We start from the raw sequence: 21,249 nt of genomic DNA, 5'->3' as shown, positions 1-21,249 counted from the left end.
CACTTACACACAACTTAACCCTTACCATGCTGGAGACGATTGATTCTGCCTTTGCAACCAGTGTAGACCAAGATCAGCCTACACATCTGTGCAGGCTGACCATGGTCTGCACTGTTTGCTATTCAGTCAGTAAATTTTCAGTAAACACCCCTTCAGATGATAAATGGTACTGCCCAAAATGGAAGATGGACCAGTCCATTATTGAAATTTAGCATGGTAAGGGTTAAGTAATAATAAGATCTTGAAAACCAGCTAGATTCCATCATGGGTTCTAAAGATACTGCCCCTGAAACGGGCAATTTTTTTTTCAATTTTGGGCCTTTCAGCTGTATGTAGGTTTCATTTATGCTTTAATTAGATACAAACTTGTACAGAATATATATCTTGATGATCTCTAGGCCAAATTCAAAACTGGGTCATGTGAGGTCCAAAAGTAAGTCATCAGGTCAAGTCAAGGAAAAGCTTGTTAACACACTTGAGGCCTCATTTATGACCCCATCTTCATGAAACTTGGTCAGATTGTTTATCTTGATGATTCTACACCATGTGCGAAACTGTTTCATGTGGGGTCAAAAATTAAGTCATGTGCTCATATCAAAGGAAAAGCTTGTGAACACTCTGGAGGCCATAGGTATGACCCTATTTTCATGAAACTTGGTAAGAATGTTTATCTTGATGATTCCTAGGCCTAGGCAAAGTCTGGGTCATATGGGGTCTGGATCATCTGGGGTCAAAAACTAGGTCATCTGTTAATATCAAAGAAAAACCTTGTGCATACAATAGGGGCTGCATTTTTCATTTGATGTGCATGAAGCTTGGTCAGATAGTTTGTCTGCATGAAATCTCAAATGAATTTTTTCTGTCATGTGGGTCAAAAACTAGGTCACAAGGTCAAATCAAAGAATAAGCTATCTTAATAAAACTTGGTCAGAATGTTTGTTATCATGAAGTCTTGGATGATTTCAAATCTGGGTCAGGTGGGGTAAGAAACTAGGTCACTAGGTCAAATCAAAGGAAAAACTTATACAGTCAAATCTCGATATCTCGACTTCATTGGGACCAAGGAAAAAAAGTCGAGATATTGAAAAATCAAGATAACCGAAGTAAGGTCGGTAGGTGGGGTAATGAAGTTTTGTGTTGATAAATATATGTTTTTTTAGAAAAAAATATATTGACGCTGATGTTTTGTGACCTTGCACTGTTGAACCATTTCAACAGTGCTGTCTCAGCTTCTGGGAATTTTGCTAGTCTTCCAATTGGCGCTTGGGCAAGTTCTTGACTCCCGCCCTCAAACATGACTCAGCAGTTTGACAATATTGAAAAGTAGATCTAATTGTTTTTGTGATTGTTCGTGAAGAATATCTGTAACGTCAGTAACGAAGACAGATGTTTACTGGACAGAATCTTCAATTCTTGGAGTTTATAAATGCAATTAAATTCACTCAATTTTGACACAATTCAATACAAATTACTCAATCCGCGTGTTACACAGCTTATGCTGCAAACAAAGAATTAATGACACATTAGAGCCGATTAATTGGTTTTGGGTTGTAATCAGGATCATTGAGTGAACAACCGTGCGTGTAGTTGATTTATATAAAATAAGAAGGAAAAAATCGGGACCTTAAAAATCCACTCGAGATATCGAAATAACCAAAGTCGAGATATCGAGATTTGACTGTATACGCTCTAGAGGCCACTTTTTTGCTCCAGTCTTCCTGAAACTTTGTCAGAATATTTGTTTTCATAAAATCTTGGACAAGTTAGAATTTGGGTCATGTGGGGTAAAAAAACTAGGTCACAAGGTCAGATGAAAGAAAATGCTTGTTTACACTCAAGAGGCCACATTTTTGGTCCAATCTTGATGAAAATTGGGAGACCTAGGGCCATCTTGGCCCTATTGTTTAAAAATAAACATATCACACCCACTTCACAATCTTGAAGAACTTTGCATATGTGCAATTAAGATATTTAAACTGCTGCAGTGTTGGGGATTTTTGTGCCCCAAAAGGTGGGCATATTAAAATCGCACTGTCCGTCAGTCAGTCTGTCTGTCTGTGCGTCAGTGTAAATTCTCTTTCCGGGCTGTAACTCTGCCATCTATGAAGGGATTTTGAAATAACTTGACATAAATTTTCACCATAATGAGAAGACCTGTCATGTGCAAGACCCAGACCCCTAGCTCCAAGGTCAAGGTCACACTTAGAGGTTAAAGGTTAACATGGTCTGTTTCTTGTCCGGTCCATAACTCTGCCATCCATGAAGGGATTTTGAAATAACTTAGCATAAATGTTTACCATAATGAGACGATGTGTCGTGCGCAAGACCCAGACCACTAGCTCTAAGGTCAAGGTCACACTTAGAGATTAAATGTTAACAGGGTCTGTTTTGTTTACAGTTCATAACTCTGCCATCCATGAAGGGATTTTGAATGTTCACCATAATGAGACAATGTGTCATGCGCAAGACCCAGACCCCTAGCTTAGAGGTCAAGGTCACACTTAAAGGTTAAAGGTTAACATGGTCTGTTTCTTGTCCGGTCCATAACTCTGCCATCCATGAAGGGATTTTGAAATAACTTAGCATAAATGTTTACTATAATGAGACGATGTGTCATGTGCAAGAACCAGACCGGTAGCTCTAAGGTCAAGGTCACACTTAGAGGTTAAATGTTAACATGGTCTGTTTCTTGTCTGGTCCATAAATCTGCCATTCATCAAGGGATTTTGATAACTTGGCCATGTTTCTGCCCTGCTTAAATAATAGAATTCAATTTTATAGGATATCGACTGGGTACAGACAGAGAAACATGTGTTCGAGACAGCAACAAATTACCCATTCCTTGTTGGACTTCATTCCTGTTTCCAGACACCAAGCAGGTATGTAAAGGTGTTTCATTGATAACCAAGTCAATATATTTCAATCTATTTATGTCTCTTCCCCCACTCCACTGGGGGGAACATTATTTTTGCTCTGTCCGTCAGTCCTAAAAAATTGTATTAGAGTCAGTGTACCCGGTTTCGCACACATTTCCTAAGAATACCTTCCTGTCTAGCTAAAAATGATTAAATTTGAATTTACCTCTATATGTTTTAATAAACACACTTATTTCGGTTTGAAACACGCTACTTTCACTTCCCACTACAATGACGTCATACCTCTAAGTGTACTTGATTCGGATAACATATTTTGACCAGTTGTTGCATTTAAGTGTACCCGGTTTCGCACACCCTGCTATTTATAGAACTCGGTGATAACAATGCAGTTACTCAACAGAAAAATATTAATTAACTTTTTAACCATTTATATAATTCAATTTAAACATGTTTTTTCCAATAAAACATCTGAAAGTGAAATTTAAAAGCAGTTATGAAAGTGAAAGCTAGGTACCAAACCCTGTTTTTACTTCTAAAAGCAGAAAAGGCTAAAACAACTGAATACATGAAACAAACATAAAACAACAGAAGCTGTTGAATCACAAAAGACCCCCACAAGTCTAATTATTCGATTAAGTTCTCTGTTTTAATAAAAACGTAAAGCAAACAATCAAGTTGAAGGCATTTTGCAGGTTGGGAGAACTTCAATAACTGTTGAAATATTTTTCATTTAGGTAAAGTAGTAGGTAAATACTTACCTGTATGATAGAATACTGATTTTTCAATTTATTTTGCACCTTGTTGTTGTTTGCATAGTCATTTTTTTCATGAAATTTAATATTTTTCAGCTGACCTACTGGTCTCCATTGATATTGTTATTGTTTTCGTCTGCACTTACCAGAACGAGGCTTCAGTGGGGAAAGACCCCTTGTGTCAAATAATGTAGGGAATAACTCAGTTTCGTGAAACAATAACAAAGAATTGTTAAATTTTCTGTTTTATTCTCACAAAGTACATGAATTTACTGGGTGTGCGAAACCGCGTACAGTGCGAAACCGGGTACACTGACTCTAGTAGCTTCCTCGCTTGGCGCTCAGCATGAAGAGGATAGTGCTAAGACTGGTCAGCCCGGTGTCAGTATAATGTGACTGGGTGAGGTATCATACCTCGTGTCTACGGCGTGATATTCCAGTGAGGTAGCACTATAAAGTTGGGCATTGTGCTCACTGCTACAAGTAGACACCATCATTTATATGACTGCAAATTGTTGAAAAAGACGTTAAACCCAAACACACACACACACAGGTTTATATGACTGCAAATTGTTGAAAAAGACATTAAACCCAAACACACGCACGCACACACACACACTGTCCGTCCGTCCACCTGTATGTCAAATTTCATTTCCGATCAATAACTGGAGAACCATTTGACCTAAAACCTTCCAACTTCATAGGGTGATAGGGCTTACGGAGTAGATGACGCTATCTTTTGGGGTCACTAGATCAAAGGTTAAGGGCACGGAGAAAACCGTTTCCAATCAATAGCTTGTAAGCCACTTGGCCCAGAATGTTGAAACTTCATAGGACAATAAGACTTGCAGAGTAGGTGACCTTTATTGAATTTAGGGTCACTTGATCAGAGGTTTACAAGGGCCGGAACATGGAAAACCGTTCCTGATCAATAACTTGAGAACCACTCGACCCAGATTGTTGAAACTTTATAGGATTGTTCAACATGCAAAGTAGATGACTCTTATTGATTTTGGGGGTCACTTGATCAAAGGTCAAAGTTACAGGATCAAGAACATGAAATAGTGTTTCCGGCCAATAACTTCAGAACTATTTGAAATAGAATTATTATAGGGCTTTCAGAGTAGATGACCTCTATGTCTGTGGGGTCACTCAATCACAGGCTAAGGTCACAGGGACCTGAACACGGAAGACCATTTTTGATCAATAACTTGAAATCCACTTGACCCAGAATGTTGAAACTTCATAGGATGATTGGACATGCAGAGTTTGTGACTATACTAAAGATTTAGGGTTATTGATCAAAGGTCAAGATCACAGGAGCCTGAACATGAAAAACCATTTGCAGTCATTAACTGGAGAACCATTTGACCTAGAACCTTCAAACTTCATAGGGTGATAGGGCTTTCGGGGTAGATGACTCCTATTGTTTTAGGGGTCAGTCGATCAAAGGTCACGGGCCTGAACATGGCTGGCCATCGGTCTGTCTCTCGATCACATTTCATTTCCGATAAATAAATGGAGAACCATTTGACCTAGAACCTTTGAACTTACAGAGAAGATGACACATATTGTTCCTGGGGTAACTAAATCGAAGGTCAAGGTCGTAGGGACCTGAACATGGAAAATCATTTCCAATCAATAACTTTAGAACCACTTGATGAAACTTCATAGGATGATTAAACATGCAGATGGATGACCCTTGATTTGGTCACTTGATCGAATGTCAAGGTCACAGGATTAAGAACATGAAATACCGTTTCCAATCAATGACTTGAGAACCATTTGACCTTCTAACTTCAGGGGGTGATAGGGCTTACAGAGTAGATGACCCCTATTGTTTTTCGGTTCACTCGATCACAGGTCAAGGACACGGAACCCTGAAGATGGAAAACTGTTTCTGATCAATAACTTGAGAACCACTTGACCCAGAATGTTGAAACTTCATAGGATGATTGGACATGCAGAGTAGATAACCCAGGTGATTTTTGGGTCACTTGATCAAAGGCCTAGGTCACAGGGATAAAAACATGAAACCCGTGTCTGTTTCTGGTCAGTAATTAGGGATCCATTTGACCCAGAACTTTCAAACTTAATATGGTGATAGGACTTACAGAGTAGATGACCAGTAATGTTTTTTTGGGGTCACTGGATCAGAGGTCAAGGTCACAGGGGTCTGAACATGGAAAACAATTTCTGTTTCCCATCAATAACTTGAGAACCACTTGAACCAGAATGTTGAGACTTCATAGGATGATTGGACATGCAGAGAAGATGACCAGTCACTTGGAATCCATTTGACTTAGAACCTTCAAACTTAATATGGTGATAGGACTTACAGAGTAGATGACCCATAATGTTTTTAGGGGTCACTGGATCAAAGGTCAAGGTCATAGGGGCCATAACATTGAAACCATTTCCGATCAATAACTTGAGAACCATTCGACCTAAAACCTTCATGCTTCATAGGATGATAGGACTTACAGAGTAGATGGCCCTACATTGGATGATGGGACTTAGAGTAGATGGCCCCTATTGTTTTAGGGTTACTCAGTCAGAGGTCATGGTCTCAGGGGCCAGAACATGGAAAACGGTTTCCGAAATGCCAGAATATAGAAAACCATTTCCGATCCATAACTTGAGAACTACTTGACCCAGAATGTTGGAACTTTTCTGGATGATTGGACATGCCTAGTAGATGACCCCTATTGATCTTGGGTCATTCTTTCAGTGGTCAAGGTCAAAGGGTGTCAGAACATGAAAAATAATTTCTGATCCATAACTTGAGAACTACTTGACCCAGAATGTTGAAACTTCATGGGATGATTGGACATGCTGAGTCGATGTTCCCTGTTGCATTTCAGTAATTAAGCCAGCCATCAGTGTCTTTTTGACTTTCGTTCTTGTCCCCTATTGACTGCTTGCCTATTACTACTGTGCTTTTTGGGAGACATGTGCTTTTCTACAAAAGCATCTTCTAGTTTTGTTGTGCATATTTCAAAAAGTTTTTGACCTAGAGTCATAAAACCTCACAGGGTTGTCATTCAACATAAGAAGTTGTGTACTTGGTGTTTCAGTTAGGATTTCACTCAGACAGACAGGAGTTACTGTACTTGACCGAGTGTAGAATAGAATAACCTCTTCAGGTAGACCGTGTGTAATTAACATCAGTACGGCATGACAATTACATATGTCATCGCTATTTGTGTGACTTCTGACGGCTGAATCCACGTCATGTTTATGGCCTATAAGACTACATACAGTGAGAAATCGGCTTAGGGAATGGGAAATTATCTGCTGCAGGCTATGTCACCTTCACCAATGTCTAATATAGGCCTGCATCCATGGCGGTCAGCGTTGGCAGAACGTAGTGTTTAGTGATGAGTCATGTTTCAACTTGTGGAATGCCGACGGACGTATCCATGTCTACAAATGACGTCGTGAATGCTACATTAAAAATTGCGTTCTGCAGCACAATCTTTTTGTTGGGGGTGGAGTTATGGTCTGGGCATCCATCGACCATAGGTTTAAGTCCCAACTGGTCATGTGCCAAGGTAATGTCACAGCAAGGTATTACACTGACCAGATAATACATCGTGTGGTTGTCCCTATATTCCATCAATGTTAAGGCTTGGTCTTTCAGCCAGACAACGCACAACTTCGTGTAGAAACCTTTTACAGATGAGCAGCATTGACGTTTTGCCTTGGCTTGCTTGCTCACCTGCAGTCTAATTGAAAATGCCTTGGATTACCTTGGACTGTGGTTACATTGACATCAATTGCAGCCTGTGAACGTCCAGGAACTGTTAGCAGCGCTCCACCAGGAGTGGGCCACGGTATTTGCTACATAACTGGTGCGGGCCCATGGGACAACATCTTGCTACTGTAGTTGCCAGTAGAGGTGGCCACACATGCTACTGATTGTGTCAGTGAAATTCCTCTGACAAGTCTATTGAAATTCAAGATTTGAAGCATAATGCGACGATGAAATGCTGTCCTATTAACCATCAGTTCTTTTAAGTAATCAGTTTTGCAAATGAAATTGTTCTTTTTCTCGTCAGTGTAGAAATAGATTTTTATGCCCCCAGCATCAACTGATGCGTTAGGCATATAGTGATTGTCTTGTCCGTCCGTCCGTCCGTCCGTACAAGGTTAACCAAATGGGACCGTTTCGTCTAGCATCAATACCCCTTACTAGAATGACTTGATACTAATGCAGATGTAACTTGTGACCATTCCTCATCTTCAGACATCACCTGACCTCAGTTTGACCTTGACCTTGACCTCATTTTGACCTTAGGTTGCTTTATATGGGCCATCTCTTGGTTAACCAAATAGGACCGTTTCGTCTGGCATCATTACCCCTTACAAGAATGAATTGATACTAATACAGATGTAAACTGTGACCATTCCTCATCTTCAAACATCACCTGACCTCAGTTTGACCTTGACCTTGACCTCGACCTCGTTTTGGACTTGGGTGCAAAATCTATCGACAAGGATGCCACTGGGGGCATCCAGCATTTATTGAACGCAGCTCCTTGTTTGCAACTGTAGTCATTGAAAAGGTTGTTTCCAGATCATTATATTCCCACAAAACAAGAGTTTCATGAAATGCTTGACAGATTTAAATAATTTTTGGTACACAGGTGTAACATTATAAAATACAGGTCAAGTTCGGCTTTGAGGTTAGTAGGTCAAAGGTCAAGGTCAGATGATAACTTGAGCACGCTTGGGCCAAGGATCATGCAGTTTTGTACACAGGTTCGACTTTTAGGTCAGTAGGTCAAAGGTCAAGGTCACAATTACCCGGAACAGTTAAATGGTTCCGGCATGATAACTTGAGAACACTTGGGCCTAGGATCATGAAAATTGATAGGGAGATTGGTCATGACCAGCAGATGACCCGTATTTGTTTTGAGGTCAGTTGGTTAAAGGTCAAGGTCACAGTGATTTGGAACACGTTAAACCATTTCCGGACTATAACATTAGAACGCTTGGGCCTAGGATCATGAAAGTTGATAGGAAGGTTAGTTATAACCAGCACATGACACCTATTGACTTTGAGGTTCAACTTTGACATTGGCTTACTTCTTTGACAAGGCAGTATTGCGTGGGTATCATTTGTCACTCCTGTGACAGATCTAGTTATTTTAGTTTTGATTTGCTTACTGTCACCAAACTCTGTTTACAACAAGCTTATCTGAAGAATTAGCTGTGGATGATATTTGGGGTCACTGTTACTAAACAGAGAAAAATGGCTTCCACGCAATAGTTCCACTCTTTAGTTTGGGTACACCTATTGTCAGCAAACTTTGTGTGTAGATAGCTTTTATCAAATACAAAAGTTGGGAATGTATTTTGGGGTCACTGTAACTAAAAATAGAATAACGGTTTCCACTTGAAATGAGATTACTTATGGTCTGTGGGCCAGTTTCTGTAAGTCCTCTAGTTTTTCGATTTAATAACCCAGAAGTTAGGCAAAGGTTCATCCACTTCAGCATTTAATACATTCATTCCGGGATTGTTTAAGACGGATGTCGCTTTCTGCCATATGTCAAACAAAAATTATACTCATTTAAGTAAACCCTGTGTATGAAAAATGCAGAATTCTCTCTCTTTGAAAGTATAATTGGTTACACACGAGTCTTTAGTAGATTGTTTAAATACTGACTTTCAGATATTAGCGTTTTGCTTATGTAACTGTTCTAAATCAATTAAAGGCTCACTGTAACAATTTATTCCAAATTCTGATGATTTAAACCAAAATTAAGGGGTTAAAATACACTATACGCCCTGGTGAACGGATAGCTCAGTGGTTTGCACACTGGTCTTCCAATCCTGAGGTCGGGGGTTCGATCCCTGGCAGCTACTCGGGAATTTTCAGAAACGCTTTTCAGTGTTTCCCACCCAACTACAGGTGTACTGGTTAGGAACCCAGGCAATCCTTGCGTGTATCAGTGCTATTATCTGGGCACATTAAAGAACCAGGCTGTCTATTCGCAACGAGCTAGGCTAAGTTAGCCGGACAAGCCTGTATCTGATTTCTGATCTGTCGTGGGGGCTTTGTCTCACTCTGTCCCTCTGGTCAGGCCGCTCTGTGTCTGTACTAGTAGAGGATGAATTATGCACCATGTGTGGCTGCATTTGAACTATGTAAAGCGCCTTTGAACGTGAAATTGATCATGAAAAGGGCGCTAAATAAATCTAGTATAATATATATAATATACCCACCGGAGCTACTTTTTCGCTATTTTTATACGCCCATTTGAAAAACAGGACGTATTATGGGGGGACGTATTAATGGAACACCCATGGCGGGCAGTTGGGCTGGCGGATGGATGGCTAGGCGGGCGGTGTCCACAGATTTTGTCTGGAGCATATCTTCTTCATGCATGGAGGGATTTTGATGAAACTTAACACAATTGTTCACCATCATGAGACGGAGTGTCGTGTACAAGAACCAGGTCCCTAGGTCTAAGGTCAAGGTCACACTTAGGGGTTAAAGGTCAAATTCAAGAATGACTTTCTCTGGAGCATATTTTCTTCATGCATGGAGGGATTTTGATGTAACTTGGCACAATTGTTCACCATCAAGACACGGAGTGTCATGCGCAAGAACCAGGTCCCTAGGTCTAAGGTCAAGGTCACACTTAGAGGTCAAAAGATACAAGAATGAAACCTTTGTCCGGAGCATTTCTTCTTCATGCATGGAGGGATTTTGATGCAACTTGGCACAACTGTACACTATCATGAGACGGAGTGTCATGCGCAGGTCCCTTCTTTAGAATTACTTCCCTTTGTTGTTACTATAAATAGCTTATATTGTAACTTTTTCATTACTAGTCGTAGGGACAACTTTTCTGTAGTACAACACCCATGTTTGAAGGGTCTGTGAAACGAGTTCGAGAGATCGGTAGTTCGAGCCATCTGTATGGCGGCCATCTTTGATTATATACGGAGCTATTGTAAAGTACGTACATGTCGTGTATGACATAGTTGACCCATATTTAATCTGGAAATGTATTATAAATTGTCGGCAAAAAATAATTTAAATATAATTTTTATTAAATAATTTTATAAATGCATATTAACACTTTCTAAAAACAAATAGTCGAACACATTTAACTTCAAAGCACATTTAACGTCGGAGAGTCTAAAACTATGATGTTCAAAAAAATCAAACACACATGTACAGAATACCTAATTTTCTTTAAATTCTTTGTTTTCCTGTAGCCGACTCTGCTTTTTTCGTTGCTGGGTCCTTCACTGAGTTGTCTGACTTGCATATTTCAACTGTGGAAATGTGAAATGTGTAAGCAGCCCTTATGATTGGCCAGCTGACATTAAGGTGCAAACGTATTTGATTTTTTAGTTTATTATTTATTCATTTTGGTTTCTTTATTGTAAACAAGAGCAGTAAAAATAGATAGGTGTGCTATTGCTGTAATATTGAGGTAGAACACTCTAGATTTTTAAATGTTTATTTGCAGGTTATTTTTTGTGATAGAGTTTGTAAATGGTGGAGATTTGATGTTTCATATGCAACGACAACGACGACTACCTGAGGAACATGCCAGATTTTACTCTGCCGAAATTGTTCTAGCCTTAAATTACCTCCATCAAAGAGGTACTGTATTTTGTTGTCGTCAGTTGTAGTCATAATTATGTCTCTTCCTCTCCCCTCTCCCCCCCCCCCCCCAATATCCCCATATTGTTTTTGCCCTGTCCATCCGCATGCCAGCAGGGAGAACACATGAGATTCTCACCTTACACTTTGGTGTAAGAAAGGTTTGCACCCAATGGGTGCCTCACATGTTAACTTAGGGGCAAAAGGCTAATAGGCTATATGAGCTTAAGAAACACTGAAAAGGTTCTCAGATTTCAGATGATTGATATGTCATGGGTCGTTATTGAAAATAAAATTTAAAAAATGCATCTAAGGACTGGTATTTCTATCTATGACAACGCTGCAGCTCACAAAAGTGCCATCATTCAAAAGTTTCTTAGAGATAGGAAAAGTGGTACAAATCAATCATCCCTCTTATTTACAATTTACCAGATCTAAATCCTTGTGACTTTTTTCCTCTGTCCAAGGCTGAAAAAGATGCTGGCTGGATGCAAATATTTATCGAATAAATCACTTTGGAGTGGTAATTTCAGTTACCATAACAAGACCATACCAGGTGGAGACTACCCTGCAGCATTCACCTGTTGGATTTCTAGGGTGAATACATTGAAGAAGTAAACTAAATTTGAAGTCTGTGCACAGATTATCTTTTTCAAGCACGATTGTCATTAATTTTAGAATGGCCCTAGTATTCTAAAGAACTGAATGTAGCTATCTGGAAAAGAGTACTTGCTTTGCAATCTATAAAAGAAGTTGACCTTGACATTTCAAGGCCTTTAGGATCGTTGAGTGTCTGTCGTTCATTCATCTTGAAAGAAAATCCCCTACTAAACCAAATTCAATTAGGTCATTCTGTTCCATTAAAAATTTCATTTGCTGTGTGGATTCTCCTCTGAATCTACTGGCCCAATTTCAAAATAATTTCACAGCAATATTGCTAAAGTGATTTTCTACTAAATTCCTTTAGATTATTCTGTTTCATGAAAAAACATGGCTGCCAGGAGGTTGGGCTAGTTTTCATCATATGGCTATATTGAAAACTTCGAAAATATTCTCAGAAACTACTAGCTCAGTTTCAAAATAATTTGACAGCAGTGTTCCTTGAGTGACCCTTTCAATCTCTTTTGTTAAAAAGCCTGGCCTCCCCCTTTATAGCTTTTTAGAAATTTTGACCCTCTACCAAGAATCATAAAAAAAACATGGCTGCCAGTTTTCCCTATATGTATATAGCAGAAACTTAAAAAATCTTGTCAGAAACAGTGGCCCCAATTTTGAAATAATTTTACACAAATGTTCTTTTGGTGACTGCATGAACTTTAAATTATGCTGATTTGTTAAAAAAACATTGGTCATAGTCACTTTTCCCTATATGTATATAGTGGAAACTTAAAATATCTCATTGTCATAAACTGTTGGCTGGATTTTAAAATAATATTGCACAAATGTTTTTTTAACCCTTTATGAAGATTATACAATTTAATTCATTTCGTCAACGAACATGGCCACCAGAGGGTGTGGTCACTTTCTCCTGTATGTATCTGTATGTAGTGAAAAAAAGCTTTTTGATTTATATTTTCTCTTAGTTTCCTCTATCATCATTCCAAATCCTGCACCTCCCACCCTAAACATATCTTTTTTTAGCTCACCTGAGCATTGCTCATGGTGAGCTGTTGTGATCACCTGCATCCATCATGCATGCTTTCGTCGTCAACAGTTGTGTTTCAAAGACATCTCCTCCAAAACCATTGAATGGATTTTGATGAAACTTGGCTTGGATGTTCCTTTGATGGTCCTCTACCAAAGTTATTCAAACGGTTCCACTTCATTGCACATATGGGCTGCCAGAGCTAAAAAAAGACATCTCCTTCATAACTGATGTTCCGATTTTGATGTAATTTCACTCAAATGGTCCTTATGTCACCCTCTACTAAGATTTTTCAAATTATACCAATTTGTCAAAAAACATGGCCGCCAGGGGGTGTGGTCACTTTTCCCGATATGTATATAATGGATATTTTAAAAAATCATCTTTTGTGAAACTGCTGGCCCGATTTTTGAATAATTTTACACATATGGTTCTTGTCTGACCCACTACCAAGAGTGTTCAAATTATTTTGATTTGTCAAAAAACATGGCCGCTAGAGGGCGTGGTCACTTTTCCTTATATGTATATAATGGAAACTTTAAAAATCTCCTTGTGTGAAACTGCTAGCCTAATTTTGAAATAATTTTACACAAATGGTTCTTGTTTGACTTTCTGCCAAGATTTTTCAAATTATTCCGATTCGTCAAAAAAAACATGGACGACAGAGGGCGTGGTCACATTTTCATGAACAATTCCTTTAAACAACATCTCCTCCAAAACCACTGAATGGATTTTGAGGAAACTTTACATAAATGATCTCTGGGTAGCCCTCTTTCAAAATTATTCAATGGTTCTGGTTCATTCAACATATGGGTCTTTTTTGTTAAAAATAGGTTTTCAGCTATCAGACATTAAATATCCTTTTCACTAAAGCTTTGATATTTGGCATGTGAAATGAGGGTTTGACTCTCTACCATTCTTGTCCAAATTATTGTCCTAAGGTCAAAAGATTGGCCACGCCCCTGTGTCCTACATGTACTTAGCATAGGCTTAAATATTTAGTATGTGTTATGCTATTGTGTTCCTTTCTGCATGTATTACATGTAGAAGCCTGATGTTACACTGTCATGAGTTCCTTCCTGCAGCTATAACGTGTAGAGATCTGATGTTACACTGTCAGGTGTTCCTTCCTGCAGGTATTACCTGTAGAGGCCTGATGTTACACTGTCAGATGTTCCTTCCTGCAGGTATTACGTGTAGAGGCCTGATGTTACACTGTCAGGTGTTTTGTGTATTACGTGTAGAGGCCTGATGTTACACTGTCAGATGTTCCTTCCTGGAGGTATTACGTGTAGAGGCCTGATGTTACACTGTCAGGTGTTTCGTGTATTACGTGTAGAGGCCTGATGTTACACTGTCAGGTGTTTTGTGTATTACGTGTAGAGGCCTGATGTTACACTGTCAGGTGTTTTGTGTATTACGTGTAGAGGCCTGATGTTACACTGTCAGGTGTTTTGTGTATTACGTGTAGAGGCCTGATGTTACACTGTCAGGTGTTCCTTCCTGCATGCAAGTATTATGTGTAGAGGCCTGATATGAAGTAAGACAATGTTTTATTTGATTCTTACTGCAGGTATTGTGTATAGAGGTCTGAAGTTGTACAGCCTATTATTGTTCTCACTGCAGGTATTGTGTAAAGAGATCTGAAGTAGTACAGCCTAGTATTGTTCTGACTGCAGGTATTGTGTGTAGAGATCTGAAGTTGTACAGCCTAGTATTGTTCTCACTGCAGGTATTGTGTATAGAGATCTGAAGTTGTACAGCCTAGTATTGTTCTCACTGCAGGTATTGTGTATAGAGATCTGAAGTTGTACAGCCTAGTATTGTTCTCACTGCAGGTATTGTGAATAGAGATCTGAAGCTGTACAGCCTAATATTGTTCTCACTGCAGGTATTGTGTATAGAGATCTGAAGTTGTACAGCCTGTTATTGTTCTCACTGCAGGTATTGTGTACAGAGGTCTGAAGTTGTACAGCCTGGTATTGTCCTTACTGCAGGTATTATGTATAGAGATCTGAAGTTGTACAGCCTGGTATTGTCCTCACTGCAGGTATTATATAAAGAGATCTGAAGTAGTACAGCCTATTATTGTTCACACTGCATGTAGTGTGTATAGAGATCTGAAGTTGTACAGCCTAGTATTGTTCTCACTGCAGGTATTGTGTATAGAGATCTGAAGTTGTACAGCCTAGTATTGTTCTCACTGCAGGTATTGTGTATAGAGATCTGAAGTAGTACAGCCTAGTATTGTTTTCACTGCAGGTATTGTGTATAGAGATCTGAAGTTGTACAGCCTAGTATTGTTCTCACTGCAGGTATTGTGTATAGAGATCTGAAGTTGTACAGCCTAGTATTGTTCTCACTGCAGGTATTGTGTATAGAGATCTGAAGTAGTACAGCCTAGTATTGTTTTCACTGCAGGTATTGTGTATAGAGATCTGAAGTAGTACAGCCTAGTATTGTTCTCACTGCAGGTATTGTGTAAAGAGATCTGAAGTAGTACAGCCTTGTATTGTTCTCACTGCATGCATTGTATATAGAGATCTAAAGTTGTACAGCCTAGTATTGTTCTCACTGCAGGTATTGTGTAAAGAGATCTGAAGTTGTACAGCCTGTTATAGTTCTCACTGCAGGTATTATGTATAGAGGTCTGAAGTTGTACAGCCTAGTATTGTTCTCACTGCAGGTATTGTGTAAAGAGATCTGAAGTTGTACAGCCTAGTATTGTTCTCACTGCAGGTATTGTGTAAAGAGATCTGAAGTTGTACAGCCTAGTATTGTTCTCCCTGCAGGTATTGTGTATAGAGATCTGAAGTTGCACAGCCTAGTATTGTTTTCACTGCTGGTATTGTGTATAGAGATCTGAAGTTGTACAGCCTAGTATTGTTCTCACTGCAGGTATTGTGTAAAGAGATCTGAAGTTGTACAGCCTGTTATTGTTCTTACTGCAGGTATCGTGTGTAGAGATCTGAAGTTGTACAGCCTAGTATTGTTCTCACTGCAGGTATTATGTAAAAAGATCTGAAGTTGTACAGCCTAGTATTGTTATACCCCCACCAAACTTGTTTGAGGGGGGTATATAGGAGGCAGTTTTGTCGCGTCCCGTCGCGTCCCGTCCCGTCGCGTCCCGAAATCTATTATCTCAGTTATTACCAAATGGATTTGATTCAAACTTAAAATACATGTTCCACCTGATCACCCACATCATGTGACACAAGGTGCATAACTCTTGACACCAAGTTTTCATGAATTATGTCCCCTTTTACTTAGAATTTAAGGTTAATTTTGTTGTATTTTCACTATATCTCAGTTATTACTAAATGGATTTGATTCAAACTTAAAATAGATGTTCCACCTCATCACCCACATCATGTGCCCACATCATGTGACACAAGGTGCATAACTCTGACACCAAGTTTTCATGAATTATGTCCCCTTTTACTTAGAATTTAATGTTAATTTTGTTGTATTTTCACTATATCTCAGTTATTACTAAATGGATTTGATTCAAACTTAAAATAGTTGTTTCACCTCATCACCCAGATGATGTGACATAAGGTGCTTAACTCTGACATAAATTTTTTATGAATTATGTCCCCTTTTACTTTAAATTTAAGGTTGATTTTGATGTATTTTCACTATATCTCAATTATTACAAAATGGATTTGATTCAGACTTAAAATAGATGTTCCACCTCATCACCCACATCATGTGACACAAGGTGCATAACTCTGACACCAATTTTTTATGAATTATGCCCCTTTTTACTTAGAATTTATGGTTAATTTTGATGTATTTTCACTATATCTCAGTTACTACTGAATGGATTTGATCCAGACTTAAAATAGATGTTCCACCTCATCACCCACATCATGTGACACAAGGTGCATAACTCTTGACACTAATTTTTCTTGAATTGTGTCCCCTTTTACCTAGAATTTAAGGTTAATTTTGATGTATTTTCACAATATCTCATTCTGAATGGCTTAGAGCCAAAGGGAAGTAACCTTTTTGTGCCCCCCATGAGTGGTGGGGGCATATAGATTTGGTCTTGTCCGTGCGTCCGTCCGTCTGTCCGTCCGTCCGTCCGAAGTTCGTGACACGCCTAGCTCAAAAAGTATTTGATATAAATTCATGAAACCTTGCATGAGTCTTTATCATGATATGAACTTGCGCACCTCCTATTTATGTCTCCCCCAGGAGACATATTGTTTTTGCCCTGTCCGTCCGTCCGTCCGTCCTTCTGTCTGTCCGTACGTCCGTACGTCACACTTCATTTCCGAGCAATAACTGGAGAACCATTTGACCTAGAACCTTCAAACTTCATAAGGTTGTAGGGCTGCTGGAGTAGACGACCCCTATTGATTTTGGGGTCACTCCGTCAAAGGTCAAGGTCACAGGGGCCTGAACATTGAAAACCATTTCCGATCAATAACTAGAGAACCACTTGACCCAGAATGTTGAAACTTCATAGGATGATTGGTCATGAAGAGTAGATGACCCCTATTGATTTTGGGGTCACTCCTTCAAAGGTCAAGGTCACAGGGGCCCGAACATTGAAAACCATTTCCGATCAATAACTAGAGAACCACTTGACCCGGAATGTTGAAACTTCATAGGATGATTGGTCATGAAGAGTAGATGACCCCTATTGATTTTGGGGTCACTCCGTCAAAGGTCAAGGTCACAGGGGCCTGAACATTGAAAACCATTTCCAATGAATAACTAGAGAACCACCTGACCCAGAATGTTGAAACATGATAGGATGATTGGTCATAAAGAGTAGATGACCCTTATTGATTATGGGATCACTCCGTCAAAGGTCAAGGTCACAGGGGCCTGAACATTGAAAACCATTTCTGATCAATAACTAGTCAGTAACTTGAGAACCACTTGACCCAGAATGATGAAACTTCGTAGGATGATTGGTCATGCAGAGTAGATGAACCCTAACGATTTTAGGGTCACTCTGTTAAAGGTCAAGGCCACAGGGGCCTGAACATGGAAAACCATTTCCAATCAATAACTTGAGAACCTCTCGACCCAGAAAGTTGAAACTTCATAGGATGATTGTTCATGCAGAGTAAATGACCCTTATTGGTTTTGGGGTCACTCCGTTAAAGGTCAAGGTCACAGGGGCCTGAACATTGATAACCAGTTCCGATCAATAACTTGAGAACCACTTGACCCAGAATGTTGAAACTTCATAGGATGATTGAACATGCAGAGTAGATGACCCCTATTGATTTTGGGGTCAGTCTATTAAAGTTCAAGGTCACAGTGGCCTGTTCATGTAAAATCATTTTTTGGAAATAACTTGAGAACCACTTGACCTACAATGTTGAAACTTAATAGGATGTTTGGACATGCAGAGTAGATGACCCCTATTTATTTTGAGGTCACTTGATCAAAGGTCAAGGTCACAGGAGCCTGAACAGTGACTTGAGAACCACTAGGCCACGAGTGTTGAAATTTAGCGGGATGACTGGACATGCCAAGTAGATGATCCCTATTGCAGCCAACCATCAGTGTCTCTTTCTCTTTCGCTCCTGACCCCTATTGACTTCTTGCCTATAGGACTTTGCATTGGGGGAGACATGCGCTTTTTTACAAAAGCATTTTCTAGTTTTCGTCTGGCTCCGCCCCCTATTTTTAGAGTTATGGCCCCTGAAATAGTCAAAAATGCACATTATCACTTTGTGACGCGCCTAGCTCAAAAACTATTTGATATAGATTCATGAAACCTTGCATGTATATTAATCATGATATGAACTTGCGCACCTCCTATTTTTCATTTGGGTCCGCCCCCTATTTTCAGAGTTATGGCCCCTGAAATAGTCAAAAATGCTCATTTTCACCTTGTGACACGCCTAGCTCAAAAAGTATTTCATATAAATTAATGAAACCTTGCATGAGTCTTTATCATGATATGAACTTGCGCACCTCCTATTTTTCATCTGGCTCCGCCCACTATTTTTAGAGTTATGGCCCCTGAAATAGTCAAAAATGCATATTTTCACCTTGTGACATGCCTAGCTCAAAAAGTATTTGATATAGATTCATGAAACCTTGCATGTGTATTAATCATGATATGAACTTGCGCACCTCCTATTTTTCATTTGGGTCCGCCCCATATTTTCAGAGTTATGGCCCCTGAAATAGTCAAAAATGCACGTTTTCACCTTGTGACACGCCTAGCTCAAAAAGTATTTCATATAAATTGATGAAACCTTGCGTGATTCTTTATCATGATATGAACCTGCACACCTCCTATTTTTCGTTTGGCTCTGCCCCCTATTTTTTGAGTTATGGCCCCTGAAATAGTCAAAAATGCACATTTTCACCTTGTGACGCGCCTAGCTCAAAAAGTATTTGATATAGATTCATGAAACCTTGCATGTGCATTAATCATGATAAGAACTTGCGCACCTCCTATTTTTCTTTGGGTCTGCCCCCTATTTTTTGAGTTATGGCCCCTGAAATAGTCAAAAATGCACATTTTCACCTTGTGACACCCTAGCTAAAAAATTATTTCATATAAATTGATGAAACCTTGTATGAATCTATATCAAGATATGAACTTGCGTACCTCCTATTTTTCGTCTGGCTATGCCCCCTATTTTTAGAGTTATGGCCCCTTAAATAGTCAAAAATGCACATTTTCACCTTGTGATGCGCCTAGCTCAAAAAGTATTTAATATAAATGGTTGAACACTTGCATAAGTCTTTATCGTGATATAAACTTGCACACCTCTAATGTTTTGGCTGGTTCCACCCCTATTTTTAAAGTTATGGCCCCTGAAATAGTAAAAAAAATGCACTTTTTCACCTAATTATGTGCCTAGCTCAAAAAGTATTAGATGTAAATTCAGGAAACCTTGCAGGAGTCTTTATCATGATGTGGCCTTGCACTCTTGGCATTCTTCTTGAGAATCTTACTCTTATTACAGAGTTATGGCCCTTGAAATAGCCAGAATAGTGGATTTTTTGTTTGTGATGCTCATAGCTCAAAAAGTATAGGGCCTAGAATAATGAACCCTTTTCATAAAATGTTTGTTGAGGCTATACCCCATTAAGACTGCAAACATTTGAATTATTGCCCCTTATTTGTGACTAATGTACCAGTGGGGGGCACACCCTGTGTCCTACAGACACATTCTAGTTTTAACTTTTGTACTGAGTTTCTTCCCCTTAAATTCCAGCAATTATTCTATTTTTAGAAATCCTATTTTTAGATTTTCAGTATTTTAGGTATTTTTCTAACTTTTTTATTATAAGTCCTATGTAAAAAGTAAAAACATTTTTCTGTGGTGACATGGGTCGGTAAGACACTTTTTTGTATTCACTTTTAGTGTATCTGTAATATTAGAGATTTAATATATTTACTTGTATTACTATACTAGTATTACTTATATGTGGAAGCCCAGGATGAAGTACTCCAAAGTATTTTTAAGATTCCTTATGGTTGCCATTCTTCTGTGACAAGACCGTATGGTGGGGGTATGAGTCACTTCTGTGACTGTTCTAGTTCACACTGCAGGTATTGTGTATAGAAATCTGAAGATGTACAGTTTTCACTGCAGGTATTGTGTAAAGAGATCTGAAGTAGTACAGTCTAGTATTGTTCTCACTGCAGGTATTGTGTATAGAGATCTGAAGTTGTACAGCCTAGTATTGTTCTCACTGCAGGTATTATGTAAAAAGATCTGAAGTTGTACAGCCTAGTATTGTTCACACTGCAGGTATTGTGTATAGAAATCTGAAGTTGTACAGCCTATTATTGGCCTCACTGCAGGTATTGTGTATAGAGATCTGAAATTCTACAGCCTGGTATTGTTGAAGTAGTACAGCCTGGTATTGTTTTCACTGCAGGTATTGTGTATAGAGATCTGAAGTTGTACAGCCTAGTATTGTTCTCACTGTAGGTATTGTATATAGAGATCTGAAGTTGTACAGCCTAGTATTGTTCTCACTGCAGGTATTGTGTAAAGAGATCTTAAGTTGTACAACCTGTTATTGTTCTTACTGCAGGTATTGTGTATAGAGATCTGAAGTTGTACAGCCTAGTATTGTTCTCACTTCATGTATTGTGTAAAGAGATCTGAAGATATACAGCCTGGTATTGTTCTCACTGCAGGTATTATGTGTAGAGATCTGAAGTGGTACAGCCTAGTATAGTTCTCACTACTGGTATTGTGTATAGAGATCTGAAGTTGCACAGCCTAGTATTGTTTTCACTGCTGGTATTGTGTATAGAGATCTGAAGTTGCACAGCCTAGTATTGTTTTCACTGCAGGTATTGTGTATAGAGATCTGAAGTAGTACAGCCTAGTATTGTTCTCACTG

General features: G+C 39.1%; 1 protein-coding gene across 3 annotated transcripts in view; it reads left to right on the top strand.

The window, feature by feature from the left end:
- LOC123527409 (protein kinase C iota type-like) overlaps positions 1 to 21,249 on the top strand; it is a 213,633-nt gene that overhangs the window by 121,340 nt on the left and 71,044 nt on the right. For all 3 annotated transcript variants that reach the window (XM_053523317.1, XM_045306832.2, XM_045306834.2), the window contains exons 10-11: positions 2,782 to 2,879; positions 11,122 to 11,258. In XM_053523317.1, the coding sequence (XP_053379292.1) occupies positions 2,782 to 2,879; positions 11,122 to 11,258 (235 nt within the window). The remainder of the gene's footprint in view (positions 1 to 2,781; positions 2,880 to 11,121; positions 11,259 to 21,249) is intronic.

The sequence above is a fragment of the Mercenaria mercenaria genome, chromosome 14 (genome assembly GCF_021730395.1).
Source record: "Mercenaria mercenaria strain notata chromosome 14, MADL_Memer_1, whole genome shotgun sequence".
In the NCBI taxonomy this organism is placed as follows: Eukaryota; Metazoa; Mollusca; class Bivalvia; order Venerida; family Veneridae; genus Mercenaria; species Mercenaria mercenaria.
The sequence above is the reverse complement of the archived record's forward strand: the minus strand, read 5'-3'. Positions and strand labels throughout refer to the sequence as shown.